The sequence below is a fragment of the Neofelis nebulosa genome, chromosome 9 (assembly GCF_028018385.1).
Source record: "Neofelis nebulosa isolate mNeoNeb1 chromosome 9, mNeoNeb1.pri, whole genome shotgun sequence".
Lineage (NCBI taxonomy): Eukaryota > Metazoa > Chordata > Mammalia > Carnivora > Felidae > Neofelis > Neofelis nebulosa.
Window position 1 is genome coordinate 53,130,360 of NC_080790.1, and position 19,531 is coordinate 53,149,890.

The 19,531-nt window shown below is 46.5% G+C and overlaps 1 protein-coding gene across 3 annotated transcripts in view; it reads left to right on the forward strand.

The window, feature by feature from the left end:
- Positions 1-19,531, forward strand: part of ADD2 (adducin 2) — a 41,965-nt gene that overhangs the window by 8,506 nt on the left and 13,928 nt on the right. For all 3 annotated transcript variants that reach the window (XM_058683778.1, XM_058683779.1, XM_058683780.1), the window contains exons 3-11: positions 767-918; positions 1,319-1,399; positions 3,856-4,005; positions 5,311-5,454; positions 7,374-7,472; positions 11,988-12,164; positions 15,410-15,667; positions 16,607-16,726; positions 17,620-17,709. In XM_058683778.1, the coding sequence (XP_058539761.1) occupies positions 767-918; positions 1,319-1,399; positions 3,856-4,005; positions 5,311-5,454; positions 7,374-7,472; positions 11,988-12,164; positions 15,410-15,667; positions 16,607-16,726; positions 17,620-17,709 (1,271 nt within the window). The remainder of the gene's footprint in view (positions 1-766; positions 919-1,318; positions 1,400-3,855; positions 4,006-5,310; positions 5,455-7,373; positions 7,473-11,987; positions 12,165-15,409; positions 15,668-16,606; positions 16,727-17,619; positions 17,710-19,531) is intronic.

The window sequence follows — 19,531 nt, forward strand, 5'->3', positions numbered from 1 at the left end:
GCAGCAGTCATCATTTTTAATGGGATAGACTGGACATCACCTCCTAGACCCTTTGGGTACCCTGAGGATAGGACCATCAAATCTTCTAGGCCAATTTCCAAATCCTTTCCACATCCCTCCAAATTCCCAGAAAGAACCATAAGTAACCAAGGGACTGCACATCCAGAGGGGAAAAGATGTGGCCTGCCTGAGGCCTGAAGCCTTTCAGCCAGCCATACTGACTTCTGGAAGTTTATGACTTGTCAGAAAAGGTTGAGGAATTGACTTCCTGCCTGACTTGGCTTTCTAATTTTCCCTGTTTCTAAAGCAGAGGAGAAGTTATATTACATGATATAATTTAAACAATATGATATAGCAAGTCTAATGATTAGGAACTTCTTCATGAAAACTAGTTGATGAAATATATCCCTATTTCTGCTCAGAAACTTACTTCTGCTTTTATTCAGTGTCCATCTTCAGGATTTATTGTAGGCTTGGCATTCTGAGAACTCTCCATTCTGTGGTTTGACTATTGCCATGAGTTTTGATCAAAAGCAATGCCATTTTTATCTGAATAAGCAGAAGACTTACTTGGGCACAACTATCCATTCTATGGACATTTTCCCCCTGGGTAAGAGTCAAAGAATATTTAATTCCCTGCCTGTGGAAGTTTTGTGCAGTTGTAGTGCCAGTGAGAATTTGGAGAGGACTAGGGAAAGGAAGGAAGGGGGGCAGACAGGAGCCCTGACCCTGAGAGCTGCCCTGTCCCCGCCCTGTTTCCTTGCAGACTTCTCCATGATGACACCCATCAATGACCTCCACACAGCTGACACCTTGAACCTGGCCAAGGGAGAGCGGCTCATGCGGTGCAAGATCAGCAGCGTGTACCGTCTCTTAGACCTTTATGGCTGGGCCCAGCTGAGCGACACCTACGTTACGGTGAGGAGAGCATCTTGGAGTGGGGTGGGTACTGTGTGTGGCCTTGACAGAATCGGAAGGGAGAACTCCTGCTGTTGGCATGGTCATGCACTGAGCCCTTTCAAGGTTTCTAACCATTGTGGTCACTCATGGCCACTTCTCTAGATAAGGAGCTAGGAACTCCTGGAGCCTATTTCTAGGGCTACCCCTGATCATTGGGAGATTCCTATTGTAGGTCCATTGCCCCAGTTCCAAATAAAGGCTGGATCTTCTTCATCTCTCATATGCTGGAGGGAGATAAGGGTCCCTGGGAGGAAGTTTTAGATGCAATGGAGTCAGGGGAAGAGGGGATTCAAGCAGAGAGTCCTTGGAAATGATCCCTCTCTCTCCTTGCCACTGACAACATGTGTCTTCCTTCCAGCTGAGAGTCAGCAAGGAACAGGATCACTTCCTGATTAGCCCTAAGGGAGTTTCTTGTAGTGAAGTCACCGCATCCAGCCTGGTGAGTACAGTCTGGCATCTCGCTGCCTATTCCTTGTTGAAACAACAGCAGCCTAGAGTGACAGGCCATCTCCAGATTAGCCGCTGTTGTTCTGTCCCTTGTGGAGCTTGCAGTCTGGTGGGCCAGAGAAGACACATGGCCCTGAAGCAGAAAACCCATAGCACAACCCAACCATGAGACGAAATGCAAGGTGCAGGCAACAAGCGCAGTTGGAGGGAGGAGGAGGAGGAGGAGGAGGAGGAGGGGGAGATGGAGGAGGAGATGGAGGAGACGGACATGGGGTCTTCCTATGCCTGGGATTGGACCCCAAAGGCTGGTAGTGGGGAGGTCTTGCTAGATTCGGGGATATATTAGAACAACAGCCAGTACTTTCTCTCAAGCACTCTGCAAGACCTGCCTAGTGCTGGTGCCATTCGAGATAGCTTCTGGGAAGCTTTTGGTTCTCTTGCTCCTTTTAGGTGTAGTAGGGAGAAAGTTCCAGAAGTTGGTCTTGATCAGGAAAGATTCCTGGGTGGGAAAAGGAAAACAGTAGAAAGGACTGTCTTACAAGCAGAAGAGGGCCAGTGGTTGCGGGGGGCTACACCATCTGTGCTGCACAGCCGAGGCCAGAGGGTGCCACCTCCAGGCCTCTGCCAGCCTTGACACACTCTCACATATTGAGTCCAGGCTTGCAGTTAAAAGAGCCAGCTGACAAAGTCACAGTGTATTTGGGCAGGGCAGGACCATGAGGACTGCCAAGGCCACTTTACATGGAAGAGAGGATGCTGGTGCCCAGGGAGGTAAGTGACTTGCACAGGGCCACCTAACAAGGTCATGGTTGAGTCAGACTGGAACCAAAGACACAAGGAGGCACAGGCTCTGCCTTTAAGGCATTCGTGGCCTAGTGGGGGAGCAGGCAAGTAAACTCAGAGTGAAGAATGCTCTCCTATAGCAGGAAGCTTAGGGAGCCCCAGCCGGAGGGGCAAAGGAGTTGGGTTGACCCAGTGGTGAATGAACTGAGTCCCTAGGAAACCACAGGATAGGCAGACATAGACTGGGACAGCAGGGAGGGGCTGGGCAGAGGCAATTGTGTCCTCAGCAGGAAGACAGTTCGCACAAAGCCAGACACATGCCAGATCATAGTGCACTTGGGAGGACAGTGAGTGGCTGCGTCTGGCTCACATATTAGTGAGGCTGGAATGGTGACAGGGACCAGATGATAAATGGCACCAAAAGCCTTGTTATGGTGATTTTGCTTTATTCTTCTGGTCGTGTAGAGCCTCTGAACCACTGTAAGCAGGTGAGTGATGTGGCCAGGTTTCCATGTAGCAATCGTACCCTGCCAGCTGTGTGCAGAAGTGACATTAGGACAACTGGCTGGTGCTAAGAAGAGGGTGCTGCCTTGGATAGTGCAATGTCAGGCATAGGGGCAGTTCTGTGAGGCAGGAGTGGGGGATTGGAGCGAGGCAGAAGCTGCCATTGATAAAGAAGCTCCAGGGTTTCCCGTTAGCCAGGAGGAGGTGTGGACATGATTGTACTTGCACAGGGTTGTTTTTGTCTATGCTTAAGCATGATTAAGGAATAGTCTTTTGTCTTGCTGTGTCACAAAGTGACCTTCTCTAGTGGTGATGTTCCATGAAGCTGTTTATGCTAAGCAGGGAACACCACAGCCTGACTGTGTGCAGAGCCAGCCAGAGCCACCATTAGGTGTGTGTGTGTGTGTGTGTGTGTGTGTGTGTGTGTGTGTGCACGCGCGTGCACATCACATGAATGTGTGATTTTTAGCCATGACACCTACTACCTCCTTGGCCTCAGAAGCAGATTATATTATAAGACCAGTGACTAGTTTCTACCTGTCCTTTAAGACCTAGCTTTTGGGTGATTAGTAAATGGATGTTTATTATACTACTCTCTTTACCTTTGTGTATGTTTAAAAATTCGAAGTAAAGGGTAAAAAAAACAAGAAAACATCTCAGATGTTACTTCTTTTGGGAAGACTTATCTGATCTCCTTCTTTTACTGGGAACAAAGACTCCTTCCATCTGTTTCTAGAGAATTCTGTGATGGACTGTCTTCTAGCCCCTCTACCCAAATTGTGGTCTGTAGACCAACAGCCTGAGTGTCACTTGGGAACTTGTTAGGAATGTAGACTCTTGGGCCCCATTCTTGGCTACTGAATCAGAATCTGCATTTTGATGGGATCTCCAGGTGATTATTATACCCAGTAAAGTTTGAGAAACTCTGCTGTAGTATTTTTCCTGCTGAATTATAATCACCCATGTTGCCTGTTGGCCTGTATACTCACTGAGGGCAGAAACCAGGTCTCTTTTTCTCCCAACACCAAGCCCAGCCGTAGCTCCTGGTGTGCTGGAATGTCTGAATACAGTGGGTAGGCGTGTGCTGGCCCACGGGCAGGGAGACTCGTGAGGGCCTCTGCCGGCCCTGTGGTCATCAGTCTCTCTTCTTTGTTGGCCCAGATCAAGGTGAATATCCTGGGAGAGGTGGTGGAGAAGGGCAGCAGCTGCTTCCCAGTGGATACCACGGGCTTCTGTCTTCATTCGGCCATCTACGCAGCCAGACCCGACGTGCGTTGCATCATCCACCTGCACACGCCAGCCACCGCAGCCGTGAGTGTCCACTCCTTAGGCCGGCATTTCAGACCCTGAGGTTGGTGGCAGACCCCTGCTACCTGCTTCTCTGAGGTTCTCCCTGAGGAAAGACCTAAGCCCCCCAAGCTGGTGGCAGTCTTGTTTTTTAAAAACAGTTCTGGAAAGATTTCCTGGAATTCAGGCCAAGTTGAGGAAAGGGAACACCCAACGTGGGGACACTAATCCTTTCCATTTTTCTAAGCACCAAAGTCTTGGTTTGGGGAGATAAGGTAAAGATGTGTAATGTCTGCTCTACTGCGTCCCCCACCCTGCTGCACACACAAACACAAGCACCACTGACCCAGGTAATGGCATCTCTTGAGTTTCTGTTCAGGTCAGTCCTACTGGACTAAGGGCTGACGCCTGCCCCCAGCCCCTCTCTCTAGTAAGGAGAAATCTTGATAAAAGGTAATACAGTGGGAACCTGGACTTGTCCACTCCTCATTGCCCAAGGTAGGCTGAGAGCTGGGATTGCAGCAAGGAAAACCAGGAGAGAGTAGAAGCGATACCCTCAAGTATCAGATTGTCCGTTCAAGGGCTCTGGTAATTTCCCCATGTGTACCTAAGACACTGCAGTGTCACTTGGAAAGGCAACCACCAACCAGTTCTGGATGTTTCCCCAGCCTTCAACCCATCTTTCTGACTACGAGGCCTCATACCTACAGGGGCAGAGCAGACTTGTCACTGGCCTCGGGTTTTTTCTACCAAGTACGCTAGTTATGAGGATTCAGATTTTCCAGAATTTGGGCCAAGACTGAATGATGTATGTGTGCTGAGTGTCCATTTCTGCAGGCTTACTCATGGGGCAGAATGAGTGAACAAAGGCAAGAAGCTCTCCTAAATCTCTGCATGCCCTTGCTTTTAATAAAAGGCAGGGTGTGGGGCATGGATTTTAACCGTATTCCCTGGTGCTCTTATTGCCCTGTCACGAGTGAGACGGGGCTTCTCAGTGAGCCTCCCTGTTTCTGCCCTGACCTCAAGGTTGAGGACTTCCACCAGCCCATCCCAGAGGACCCTGGACACTGCCTCACCCCAGCCTCTTCCCCGAGTCCTAGGACAAGAGAAGAGCTGGGAGTGGGCAGCAGCATCAGCTCTCTCAAGGGCATTCTCTGTAGCAGTTTTAGAAAATGGTATATTGACATGGCTGCTATCAAAATGGTAAGATTTGGGAAATCTGGAAAGACATCAGAGGAAGCAGAAAGCCAGACCCAATCAGGTGCAGCAGAGGCAGAGGGTGGTGCTAGGGGAGCTGCAGGTGCTAACCATTCCACTGTCTCACCGAAGGTGTCGGCCATGAAGTGCGGCCTCCTGCCTGTCTCCCACAATGCCCTGCTGGTGGGGGACATGGCCTACTATGACTTCAATGGTGGGATGGAGCAGGAAGCGGATCGAATCAGCCTGCAGAAGTGCCTTGGACCCACCTGCAAGGTTTGCTCAGCTGTTCCGGGAAGACACTCTGGGGTGGGATTGTCAAAAGCCTACATCATGAGTGACACATGTTCAGTGGACAATGTTTCAAAGTTGCACATATACAAAAAAGTGAAAAAAGATTCTCTATATGCCACTACCCTGAGATTTTGGTGCTCACTCGAAATATAGTCGCATATATTTATAAAACTAGGATCATAAAATATATTCTCCTTTCTCCCTTAGCAATATCCAGTAAATACCGTTGTGTTTTATTATTTTCTAAATCACTATTTTAAATTATTAAAATATACCTCATTATATGAATGGCTGTGTCACCATTTTACCTTAACAGTCTTCTGTAGTTGGACATTTGGAGGGTTTTTTCCCCTGAATTTTTCCTTGATATGAACAACATGCAATGAAAATTCTTTCATTTAAATCTCTGTGTATGCCTGAGACTGCATCCTTAGGATAAATGCCTGGGATGCACATTTTAGAACTCTTACTTCATATAGGCAAATTGCACTCTCCTCCCCAGCATCTGGTATGTGAGAACGCTGCTTCCTAGTCTTCCTAAACTTGTTATCATTTTTTTTTTGCTAACTTGATAGAAACAGAGTCTCACTATTGTTTTTTTTAATCTAAAGACCTATATTTTAACAGCAAATAATTAGGGGTGGCCAACTTAGTACAGGAAGTTTTGGAACGGAGCCTGGGCTGATGGATGCTTGTTCCTGTCCTCAAAAGGCACTCACTGCCTGAGTCATTTCCAGTCTGAGAGCCCTTGTCTTCCCATCTCTGACACAGAGGAGAAATCCCTGCCACTCTCTCCTGACATTCTCTAATGCCTCATTAGCAATGCCCGGAGAAGGAGGAAATGTTCGCATCTATGAAATGCTGTCAGAGTTTGAGACATGGGGCATTTTCTATCTACAAAGTCTTTTGGAGGCCAGAGTCATCATCCCTTCCTGTTTCCCTTGAGGGGAAAAAAACTCCAGCTGTTTTCATTCAGCAAGAGAGACTGTGATGATGAGGCCACTAGGCCTCAGCCGAGGTCTGCAAGGACAAATCCAACACACCGATCTGTGTTCCTGTTACTAAGTGGGCATCATCTGTTTTCAGAGAGTTCTTGAAGATAAAACTAACCAAGGAACAGTTTCTGCATCTGAACTTTGGGGAGTCAGGCTCTTAGTGTAAATTCATTTCTGTTTCTCTCCCCCACCACCACCCCTTTTATCTCCCTGCTCCTGGCTGACTCACAAACATTGCACCAACAGTGAAAACACCTGGGTTCTAGTTTGGATTCTGCCCCTGACTAGCTGGGAGACTTTCAATTTCTTTAGGCCTCTGTTTCCTCTTCTGTAAAACCAGAGAGTTAGAGTAGAAGGTCACTACAGCTTCTTTCACAGAGCTATAGGGTCTTAGAGCTGGCAGGACATCACCGAATTCATGGAGAGGAGACCTGAGGTCCAAAGAGGTGACATGACTCACCTGTTTCTTCAGAACCACCTCTTGAGAGAGCCACCCCCTTGGGTTTTGGTTTCCAAGTCAACCAAGTCACAGGATCCAGAGGTTGCTTTTGAGGTTAGTCCCTAATATTGGACATCAAGTAATTTCGTTCAATTTAACAGACACCAGTTTTTTAGATTTCTAAGCCCTCCAAAGCCTAAAAATCCAGGTATTGCCCAAAGAAATCCAGCAAGCTACCTAGTCTCAGTTTTACAAAGCATCTTCCATTTCTTAGGGATGATGCCTCGGGTTAATATTACATGTGGGGTAGCTAGGAATGTTTGTAGGGGGAGAATGAACAAGGAGTTGGTGGGGAGGGTGCTTTGGGATTGGATATGGAAACTGATCTGGAATAAATGAAAAATCGCTCCTTCTTAACTAAAGTTTAAAAGACTTGAAGTTTTAATTGGCCGTTTGCTCCTCTGCAGATCCTGGTGCTAAGAAACCATGGAGTGGTTGCTCTAGGTGACACCGTGGAGGAGGCGTTTTATAAGGTCTTCCACCTGCAGGCTGCATGTGAGATACAGGTGAGCAAGTTCCTCTGGGGAGTGGGCCCCAGAGTGCCTCTGACGCAGGCCCCCCTGGCTGTGATTTAAGGAGTCCTGTGAGCCAGCCATCTGAAAGCCTTGCCCTGTTTCTCTGCCTTGGAACCACCTTATCCTTCTAAAGTTGCACAATTAGAATCAGTTTTGCAGCTTTAAAATATTTATCACTGTTATCTAACAACCATTGCCTACCTCTTGAGGGTCAGTGCTCAGGGCAGGGAACTTTTGTAGGCCCATCAATTGGACGGTGGTAGAAACCATAATAGGGCATATAAAAGTTCTTACCATGCTCAGGTCCTACCTGGGGTATAACTGTTACATCTAGCTATGCCAAATAGACATATTTGGTAGGTCTTTTTTTTTTTTTTTTTTTTTTTTTTTTTTTTTTTTTTTTTTTTGCCTGGAGGGTGTAGTTTGCAAATACTATTAACATGGTCCAGCCCAGAAAGAGAAGTGGAGAGCAGGCCAGGGTGAAGTTTGACAGGCAAGCCTGAACACCAGGGAATCCCCAAAGTAATGTCCAGGGAGCCCATCACAAAGTTCCCCTAACTAGTAAGTGATGGGATAGAGGGTGGGTGGGGAGTGTCAGTGATCATGGCCCCCCTAGAGGAATTGGTGGAGAAGCAATAGGAAAGCACAAACCCTATAGTTCTGCCAGTTAACAAAATAATGTTGGATAACCCAAACACATGCTCCTTTCATTGTGGCAAGCTGTCAGGGGTGAGGAAGGTGGCCTTGCAAGCTGAATGGACTTCATCCTTCCCAGCTCTGGGATGTGTGCCTTTGGGTCGGGGACTTGCTTTCCATAGCCTATGTTTCCTCACCTGGAGACATGGGGCCTGTGGAGTCCTTGTGAGGATGGGGCCTTTCAGACAAGGAGAGGTGTTGCTGATGGTATTTTTAGGACTCGGTTGACACACGGGAAGGCTAACTGCTCCAGGATGAGTCAGCTCCTTGCAAGGTCCTTTGGTCTCCTGTCTGCTCTCTTCTGGCCTGTCTAGGCAGAGCAGTGCCACAGACAGAAGGCCTGCCTTTGTCTTGGGAGTTGAGAGGTGGGCGGAAGAATGAGACAATCCTAGAAGCATCCCAGGTGGAGACTACAAGTGGCACCTTTCTCAAAGGTTTTTAAAGGCCTAAATTGAAAGGACAGTTATTAAGACAATGATGAATAGGTGTTAGAAGAAGTCTCCCCACCCCCCAAACAGCAGTGGTCAGAACCGGAGAAGGTGAAGGTAGAACCAGGATCAAGGCAGTACCTTTCAGATGCGGTGGCCTCCCTACCCCAACCAGAGATGCTGGCCCTGAGCTCTGTCCCATGACTGACATTAGAACCTGGCAGAGCCTCTGATATGCCCACTTTGTTTCCCCCCATATCTGAGCTCTTACAAGTTCCCCACCTTCCTGCTGAAGAAGAGGCTTCCATGAGAAAATAGCTCTTATCACTTTGCAAAGACAGCATGGACCTAAAATGAATGGAGAGAGATGCCCATGTATCCCCCCACATGGTGAAGACTGCTCCACACTAAGAAATGGCCTCTGTGCAGTTTAACCAAAGGCAGGATGGCTGTCTAGCAGCTGAGGGGATGAAAGCGCAGAGCTGTCAGCCACTGGCCCCAACAGCCCCAGCTGCTTCTCTTGGCCCTGCCTGCTGTCACTTTCTTTTCAGTCAGGACTGACTCGATGTGACCTTGTTAAAGTGCATCAGGCAATGGAGCCAAATAACCCCCAGAAAAGCTCCAGTGGCTTTTTTCCCCAGCTTGTAGAACAGGGAAGCTTCTAGAGAGAGAGAGGAAGCTGGAAGATATAGAAGCAAAACAGGCAAGATTAGACCAGAAGTGTGGATGGTTTAAAGCATGAACGATCCCAGGGGCTGACAGATGCTGTTGGGATTGCAGCCCCTGGCCAAGGTCATTTCTAGTTGAACAGCCAGGACTGAGGTTCTATTTCCATTGTGGGCCTGCTTTTCTCCCCCAGTGACCTTGGCAAACAAGCAAATGTGGCTGTGGTCATTTTAGTGGTTCAAGGCTAAAAGCCTAGTCCATTCACCTTGGGGAGAGTGTTCTCATTGCTCTCCATCAGTTTGGGGTTCTAGGAATCTGGGTCATCCCCAGCTGAGAGAGGCAGTTCCCTGCTCTGCTTACAGGCAGATGGGAAGAAGCTCAGGCAATTCTTCCCCATCTGCTACCCATCACCATGGAAACTAATGGGGGGCAGGGAAGGGAGGTGGAAGGAGTCAGCTCTTGTAAGGATGTGGGCAATTCTTTCCTCCTCCATAACGACTAGTCCCCAGGGCATATTGTTTCTTTCATAGTAAAACCTCAGAATTTATTTATCATAAACATTTATGTGGCACTCTCTATGTACCAGGTGCTATTCTAGGTACTTCACGAATATTGCCTTACATAATACTCATGAGGTAGATCCTACTATTTTCATTTTACAGATGAGAAAACTGAGGCACAGAAAGGGTAAATAACTGCTGCAAGTCACACAGTGAGTGAGTAGCAGAGCCAGGATTCAAACCCAGGCATCCTATGTCCCAAGTCCATGTCCTTAAACACTACATTGCATTGCCTCTTGGGGCAATGAGGGTCAGTGGGAAAGATCAGCTGATAGTCAGGGTTTCACTCCAAGTCAGCCAGGGAAACATCAACTGACAGTCTGCACTCCAAGTCAGGGTTTCACGGTCCCAGGGCTAAAACCCTGCCTTGGCTAGATAGGGACCCACGATGAACTAGGTAATTGATCTACCAGTTGGGATTCATGGCCATTGAGAGTGCATTCCCATGATGCGGCCCCAGTGTAGGTGTGAGGGACTTCAGCATGTATTTTCTATACAGCAACAGAGTGCAGAACTGGAACTAGTGAATGCACGTAACAAAAAGGGAGGTTTGAACTCAATGCAATCTGTATGAACTCACTGTAACCCTTCTCACATTTGGACAACAGTATAGTAGGCTACCTCAGTAGGCACGGATCTGAGCATCTTCCAGGGATATTGGACAGGGACATTTAGTTTTGGTGGGAGAGGGGAGTAAATGCCTACTGAAGTCTCTGTTTTTGCTAGGATATGGAGTCATCTTTGTAAGATAAAAATGGAGGCTTCCACTGAACACATGTCTTGGATGAAGAGGGAATGGAAAATGAGTGTTCTTGCTCCCTCCACTTCACAGGGTGACAGGGGTCACCTTGCAGGGGTGGCCTGGCTGACCTCTAGGACATCTCGTGGGAGCCATTTGTTACATTGGTGAATTTAACACACTCTGGGTGTATCCCAGAGCCTCATGGTTTCATAGACTTATGTTTGCCAGCAAGCTAAATTGTACACCTTTATTTTCAGTAAAAACTGGAACACCGAATGTTTATGTAATCGGAGCATTCTCCTAGAATAAGTAGGCTTACAAGAGATATCAAATATCAATCAGATTTGCAGCACAAAACACCTGGCTCACTACCTATAACACTCAGAAACCACCATCTCTCCCTGTTGGTGGACTCACCCTGGAAGCCAAATCATAACCAATTATGTCCGAGCGGCAGATTCACGGAACAAATAGAATGTACCATTAGATGAATATAGAATTAGGAAATAAGGAGATTAGTTAGATTAGGAAATGTTTTTTAGGATCATTAAAATCGCCTGCTGTATACACACACCTCTTGCCCTAATACCCAGAGTCCATTGCCTGCAACCACTTGTTATATAGCCCCTTTCCATGGAGACATGATGGGACGTATACTCCAAGTCCATTGGTGAAGCTGCCTGACTCCTGCACAGCGCCCGGCTGTGTACTACCAGCACATCATGTATCTCCTTTTTCTGGGTTTCCTTGACCAACTAATACCACTGTTGAAGATGAATTCTTCCTTTAGACCTGTTAATTCAGGCCATCAGGCTACTCTGATGTTTTTTATTGCCTGAGAAGCTAGCCTATTTTCTTTCGAGTGACTTTTTTTCTAAAAAAACAAAAACAAAACAAAACAAAAAAACAACAGAGGGAGAGATTTTGAAGAGAGAAAGAGAAAGGTGCAGAAGAATAATAGAATATACACCCACTATTCACCACTCAGATTTAAAAAGTAAAAGCCTTTTTACTTGATTTTTTCCTCTTTAAGAAATAAAATATTACAGACAAGAATTGAAGCCCCTTTGGAGCCCTTTCTGATCTTACTGTATGACCCCACCTGCAAAATAATCACAATTTGAGGTTGGTCTGTATCCCAGGTAACTTTTGAGTCCTCCATATGGCTTTGTTCTTAAGGTTTAACATTTGCGTGATTTCCTCCTCCTCTGTAGTCTCTAAGAACTAACACTAAGAAGAAATTGCTAATACCTCTGTTCCTGGAAATGGGTGCATGCCCAGTAAGTTTCCTCTGGGAGGAAAAAGTCACATGCAGCTCACATTTCTAGACATGTGTACACACACACACACACACACACACACACACACACACACACACACACACAAACTGAGGTCTCTCTGCTCTTTGCCGCAGGTGTCCGCCCTGTCCAGCGCTGGGGGAGTGGAGAACCTCATCCTCCTGGAGCAGGAGAAGCACCGACCCCACGAAGTGGGCTCTGTGCAGTGGGCAGGGAGCACCTTCGGACCCATGCAGAAGAGCCGGCTGGGGGAGCACGAGTTTGAGGCCCTCATGAGGATGCTGGACAACCTGGTGAGTCTTGTGCCATTGTCCTTTCAGGCCAGTCTCTTGAGCCTCAGCCCCCTGTAACCAGTCAGTGGGACAATAAGATGGGCGTGAGAACTGCCAGCATCAGGGTTAAGTTGTGAAGGCTTCATTGACTGGCACCTGACTCAGAATTTGTGGTCATTCTAATAGTAGTTGAGTCTTCTTAAATGATGGCCTTTGCCACCCCTTCTAAGGGCTGTGGATGCCATCTTATATTGTGGCTCAGTTCACTCCTTTGTGGTTAGTTCTGCCTTTCTTATCTCATGATTTTAATGTAGAAAACAAGTAATATACTAATTTCCTTATTCTGGTGAGCAGTATTCTAACAACATGCTGTCATAATGATTGAACGAATCAATCCTGCAAGGAGTTAACTGGTATGTGTCCAGGAGTGGGCTTGAAAGGATACAAAAGAATGTTAAGACGTTCTTCCTTCTAGGGGCTAACAGTTTAGTTGATGATACGACCTATAAACAGGGGACAATTGGAGAACAAGAGGAAAGCATGCACCATGAGGTACTGGTTGCAGGAAGAGACTATAACATTGATTGCTCAGAGAAGTGAAGGATGAAACCTATCCTTAGACCGTTTCTATATCTAATTCATGTTCCCCTCCTCATTGCTACTACCTTGGACCCTCTTTATTGTGTCCAGGTCATTGTGATAATTAATCTTTTTCCCCTTGCCTCCAGTCCCTCCAGACCATCTCCACATTATTATGAGACTGACCATGAGGGCCACGTTATAATGATGAAAAATACAATCCACACGAAAATATAATTCCCATTAACATTCGTGTGCCGAGTAATCCATGCCTAAGTAAAGCACCAGAGCCAGAAAGTTTCATACAGGAATTCTTTCAAATCTTTAAGAAACAGACAATTCTTGTGCCATCTTAAACTGTTTCAGAGGATGAAAACAGGACACAAAACCATAATGATCATAATACATTCAGACCAGTCTTTGAGTTGATGAAAAATGCTTTCTGAACACTAGCAGATAGTATCTGGCATAACATTGAATAATAATACCTAATAACCAAGTGAAGGCTCATTCCTAGTATTCAAGGATGGTTTAATATTATAAATCTTTTAAATGTATTTTATGATATTAATGAGTCAAAGGATAAAAACCTTTTGGTCATTTTAATATCAGAAGTTATTTGATAAAAATATATCGACTTATAAATATAGCTGTTAAGACAGGAGGACATTCAACATGATAAAATAAATCATGGTAAAACACTAGAAGTAGAAGTAAAAGTATTTCCATTAAATTTTGAAACAAAACAATGATTCTTGCTGTCAGCACTTTTAATATTGTTCTAGAATAATATTGGACCTCAATCTAAAATGGGAGGCATAAAAATAAAATATTGAAAAGGAAACAAATTTACTATTAAAAATTTTTTTGATGTTTATTTTTGAGAGAAAGAGAAACACAGTACAAGAGGTGGAGGGGCAGAGAGAGAGAGACACAGAATCTGAAATAGGCTCCATGGGGCTTGAACCCCCAAACTGTGAGATCATGACCTGAGCCAAAGTTGTACGCTTAACCAACTGAGCCACCCAGCTGCCCCCAAAATTACTATTTTTTATAGATAGTATGGTTAAATGTATAAAGATACTTATTTCAGGGTTGTTTATAATATTTTGAAAATGACAAAGTATCTACCACTATTGGTTAGATAAATTATGGTATATTCATTCATTGGCATATTCTGTAGCTGTTTAAAGGTTTCTGTGTGTTTATAGGTTCAATAACATGAAAAAAAAATCTCCAAAAACACATTGATAAGCTAGAAAAGCAGCTTATAAAGCTGTTTATGCAGTATGGTCCCATTTATATACTATTTTATATATGTTATATATAATTAATCTATGCATTCTATAGTTATATATTATGTATATACTTACATACATATGTGTATTTGTGTGTGTGTGTGTGTGTGTGTGTGTGTGTGTGTGTTTACAGAGACGGCCACAAAGATTTTTATTAGTTTTCTCTGGGGATGAGATTTTTATATAAAACCCACTTTTTTCTTTCTTTTTTTAATGTTTATTTATTTTGAGAGAGAGAGAGAGAGCAGGGGAGGGGCAGAGACAAAGAGGGAGAGAGAGTCCCAAGCAGGTTCCACACTGTCCGCTCAGAGCCTGATGCAGGGCTCGAGCTCATGAACCAGGAAATCATGACCTGAGTTGAAATCAAGAGTCAGATTCTTTTTTTTTTTTTTTTAAACGTTTTATTTATTTTTGAGACAGAGAGAGACAGAGCATGAACAGGAGAGGGGCAGAGAGAGAGGGAGACACAGAATCAGAAGCAGGCTCCAGGCTCTGAGCCATCAGCCCAGAGCCCGACGTGGGGCTCGAACTCACGGACCGCGAGATCGTGACCTGAGCTGAAGTCGGACGCTTAACCAACTGAGCCACCCAGGGGCCCCAAGAGTCAGATTCTTAACTGACTGAGCCCCCAAGACATCCCCCCCCCATTTTTCTTTATGTTTTTCCATATTGCCTGATTTTTCTAGATAGGTCTATATTTTCTTTACAATCATAAAAATATCTTAATGCCTCTTTAATTTAAAAAAATAAAGGAAGAAGGTAGGCAAAGTCAAGAAATTATTGCTTCAGAAGCTGCCAAGCAAGATGACTGAATGTTCTCACCAATCATCACTCATTTCCACCTTGGGATATGGTCTTGCTTAGAAGCAGGGATGTTTTTAAGTCTGATTTCAGGGTTCTAAGAAGAAAATAGTTAAGAAGACTTGGAGTCAAGAAAATGAGGGTTGACTTTAGAATCATCTGGGAGGCTTTCAGAAATCCTGCATCCCAGACTGCACCACTGTCCGTGGAAATCAGCAGCTCTGAGGGGCCCAGGCACCAGCATTTTTAAAGCTCCCAAGTGATCCCAAAGTGTGGCCAGGGTTGAGAACCACTGGGGTGGATGAAAAATTGGGGCACTATTAGAATAAGGAGCCCTGTCTGGGATTTTAGGGATTTTCTCAGCTCTAATCAGAGGGCTTGTTGGGATGAAGGGAGGAAGATGTTGGGGGATCAGGATGAGGGAGCAATTCTGAAACACAAAAAAGGAACAGCAAGGCCTATGTTGTGTTACGGAGATTTTGGCTTAAACAGAATCCCTTAGAGAGAAGGGACAAGTGTGTGTGGGATATGTGCGTGGAGGCCATTTTCCCCACAGTAAGTGATTCTTTCTATTTCTGTTTTGTTTAGGGTTACAGAACAGGCTACACATACCGCTATCCCTTTGTTCAAGAGAAAACCAAACACAAAAGTGAGGTGGAGATTCCAGCCACCGTCACAGCCTTCGTGTTTGAGGAGGACGGGGTCCCAATGCCTGCCTTGCGGCAGCATGCCCAAAAACAGCAGAAGGAGAAGACCCGTTGGCTCAACACGCCCAATACCTACCTACGGGTCAACGTGGCTGACGAGGTCCAAAGGAGCATGGGCAGCCCCCGGCCCAAGACCACAGTAAGGAGATCAGGAGGGAGGGTGCCTGGCTACCTCTGTGGGCTAGACAGCTTTAAAGGGGGAACAGAACAAATATCCCCAGGTCTGGGTTATTACAGTTTCCCTTTAGGGCTTCCTATTGGGCCTCTGGGAGCAGCTGCTCATGCCCACAAAAATCTCTGGCCACCTTGTTGCACTTCTGCATTGAGATTTTGGGGCCTGAGGAGCAGATTTCTCCAGGGCACAGCTGGACCTCACTCTCAACAGCACACAACTTAGGAACAATTGGTTTTTGCTTCTTGCTCCCCCATGCAGAGGGGGCTTCTGCAAAGTTCATGGCCATCCAACATTTGGACTGTACATCCGATATAAACCCAGGAGGCAGGTGGGATATTTCTATTATGTAGTCTTCTTCCCCACCCCTCTTCTCTCTCTGTCCTCCTCTCTTTCTCTTTCTCTCTCCCCCTTCCTTTCTCTCTCTCTCTCTCTCTCTCTCTCTCTCTTACACACACACACAAATACACATACATACACATCCACTCTTAATTTGATTTTTCATTAACATTAAAGTTAACTAGCAGCCAAATAGAATAGCTCTTCATAAAAAAAAAAAATGAAGCCCTGCAAATTAAAAAATCATTAAGTCCTTTGATACTGAAGCTCAAGTGGCTACCTGTTTCTCAAAGCTGGTTGTCAAGGTTCTGAGCCCTAGTCTCCAGTGCTCTTTATGACTGACTGTTGACCTGAGGGACCTTCTTTGACAGCTGGGTCGTTTGTTACCCATGTCTCTTCTGGGAAACAGACAGACATGAAAGAGACCCAAGAAGAGAGAACATCTTTATGTAGGCCTGCTGACCTTCTGTGTAGGCCACATGGCCCAGATCTCAGGGGGTGGGCCATGGGGGAGGACATGGTGACTTTATTCCTTTGCCTTACCCACCTGGCCTTGTATGTGTTCAGTGGATGAAGGCTGATGAAGTGGAGAAATCCAGCAGTGGCATGCCAATACGGATCGAAAACCCAAACCAATTTGTGCCTCTCTATACCGACCCCCAAGAAGTGCTGGACATGCGGAACAAGGTGAGGTGGGAGCTGCTTGCCTTGCCATAGCTTCTCCCACAAGCAGGGAGCAGTCTCAGGTCTCACAAATGTGAGATGAGTTCCCAGGGTGCACCTGTCTTAACACCCCAGATGCCTCTTGTGGGGAAGAAGCTACTATTCATTGGCCATACTCTAGCGCTGTGCTCACTCCTGTACTTATGTGGTCCTAAATAACCCTCAGACACAGATACTTGCTTGAGACATTAGATATGTCTAAGAAACCTGCCCACAAATTGAGTTTTTATGAATTTTATGCTACTTTTCTTTTGGCTCATTTTTAAAATTTCAAAATCTTTTCTGTTTATTTCTCGACCTTTGCTTTATAGTTCACTCACTCATATTTCTCATGTTACTTTAAGAACTAAGTTGTAGTAGACCACCCCCAAAAGGTAAAATCACAGAATGGTGATTTAATGTGTGGTTCAAGGACCCTCTGCAGTGCTTGTTTAAAATGCAGATTCCACGGCCAATCCCCTGTTCCTCCCCACAGACAGATTCAGATTCAGTGGTTGTGGGGTGGCTCCAGGAATCTGTTATATTAAAGAAATTTCTCAGGGGCTTCGATAAAACATGAGGACCTCCTTCAAGGAGCTACTATGCCTTGTTCACCTCTTAAAAATGACCTCCTCAGAGTGCATGAGAATCTGGTATTTTACATAAACTACTCATTCACCCTGAAGCAGACATGGAGACTGTCTCTTCAAGGCACACACTGTGTTAGAGGAGACAGGCCCCCACCCCACTGGAAGGACCTTTGTAGACCCTAGTCACGGAACACGCTGGACACCAGTATGCCTTCCAAATGCTCCCTCCCAAACTCCACACTGTGACACTGAACAGCAAGCTCACTCTCCCCTTCCCTTGCCACACAGATTCGAGAACAAAACCGACAAGATGTGAAGTCGGCGGGGCCTCAATCCCAGCTCCTGGCGAGCGTCATCGCTGAGAAGAGTCGAAGCCCGGTACAGCAGAGGCTGCCCCTGTCTGGAGGGGAAACGTGTTTGCCTTCTGGGTCTTCAGTGCCTGGGGCTGGGCAGCAGGACCCCTGAGTCCTCATGCCCACCTTCCCCCATGATTCGGGGCGCTGGTGCTCTTGCTGCAAGACGGATGCTGTGAGGACCAGGGACAGTGTCTAATTGCTCTCTCTGGGTACTGGGCAGGGGAGCCTGGCCTGCCCCAGGAGGGATGCTAACTTCCATGCCTTACCCATGGAACTCCACTCTGCCCTGTATTGGTATCCTGCAAGTGGGCATCACAGGAGTGTGGCTGGTGACTCCCAGCTGCTCCAGGCCCGCCTGCCCTGAGCGTTTCTGGCCTCTGTGCGTGGATATGGCATCATCAGGCCATAGCGCTGGGAAGATGTTCATGTGCTCACAGAGGGAAGGCATGTATATAAGGACTGGTTCTCAGTTAGGGGCAGTTAGTTGCCCACACAAACCCACATAGAGTTAGAAAGTATAAAGTTTCCATGCCTGAGATAGGACAGTGTTTTACTAGTGCTTAGCAAAAAGGGTGAAGATCATAATTCTGGCTTGTGTTGAAAATCATTGTTACTCATTGCAAGGTAGCAGTGGGCATGGCATATTCCTTAGTGGTAAGAAGGGGGGAAATACAGGAACTGTTCCCCTCTGCAGAGTAAATTGAGATAGTTTAGATCAGGCTGCAGCCCACAAGGTGGGTGCCCATGCCAGGAGGCGTGAAGGTTATGTCATTGCAACAACACGGTCACCCACCTCCACTAGCCAGGATGTGGAACACCCAATGTGCCACAGGAGCAAGGATAGAAACACCCCATGATACTGGCGTGGTGGTGGTGATAGTTCGGTACAGTGAGCAAAACTGTTAAAAACTCTGCCATTTACACCACGTTCTTGGAATCCCTCTTTTTTGGGGATCCTGGTCTTGGATTCTCTCTTGAACTCTGTGATTCCTTAAGATAAGCCAATGCTGCTTCTCTTTTGGAAGATGCCCAAGGCCCATTGTCAGAGGACCTGGTAGGCCAGGGAAGGTGGCCTGGAGTGTGTGGTGTGGCCCAGCTGTTGTGGGCTCACCTCCCGAGTTTCACACTCTTTGACTCCTCCTCAGCTTCCAAGCACTGCATTCTCAAAGGTCACAATGAAGATGCCAAATTAGGAGAAAGGGCTATGGGGTCTGAATTTTAGACCTTGTCATGGGCTAGAGAGGTCAAAGGATTCCTGAAGCTCACACAAGTGCCAGCCAATGAGCCCCCCAGGAATTGTTGCCACTGTCCCCCAGGGACCTGCAGTACAGGCAGGTTGAAGATCTGAGATTCAGGACCTTGGCCTCCTTGTAATTTATGACTGTGTGCAAAACAGGACTAACTGTTTGGACTGAGAACGCTGAAGCCATTGTGTGTTTTGCATTTGACTTACTGCTGTGTGCTGTGGCTTGTGCTGCTGTCAGGGGGTGGGAGGAGGGTGTAGTGGGGAATGGCTGGCATGAAGCTGGCTTGAGCCAATGCTTTGCTTGCCGGCTTTTGGCTAACTGACTTTGGGCTGCCAACTGTATTTGCATAGTGATGGCTTGCAAGCATCCACAGGAGGGATTGCAATAAACGTGTGTCTTCCTTCTGCTTGGGAGCATCCTTTGATTTTATTTCTAGGGCAGAGGGTGGACTCCCTGCATTTACCCAGGTAGTTGCAAAGAACCCAGGTTTGGGGGTGAGGTAGCCATGGGGAGGAATGAACAACCCCTACCCAGAGGCCCCGAGCTGTTTCCAAGGAGCTGCATGCCACGCTGCCCCTAGCAAGACCGCTGGCAGCC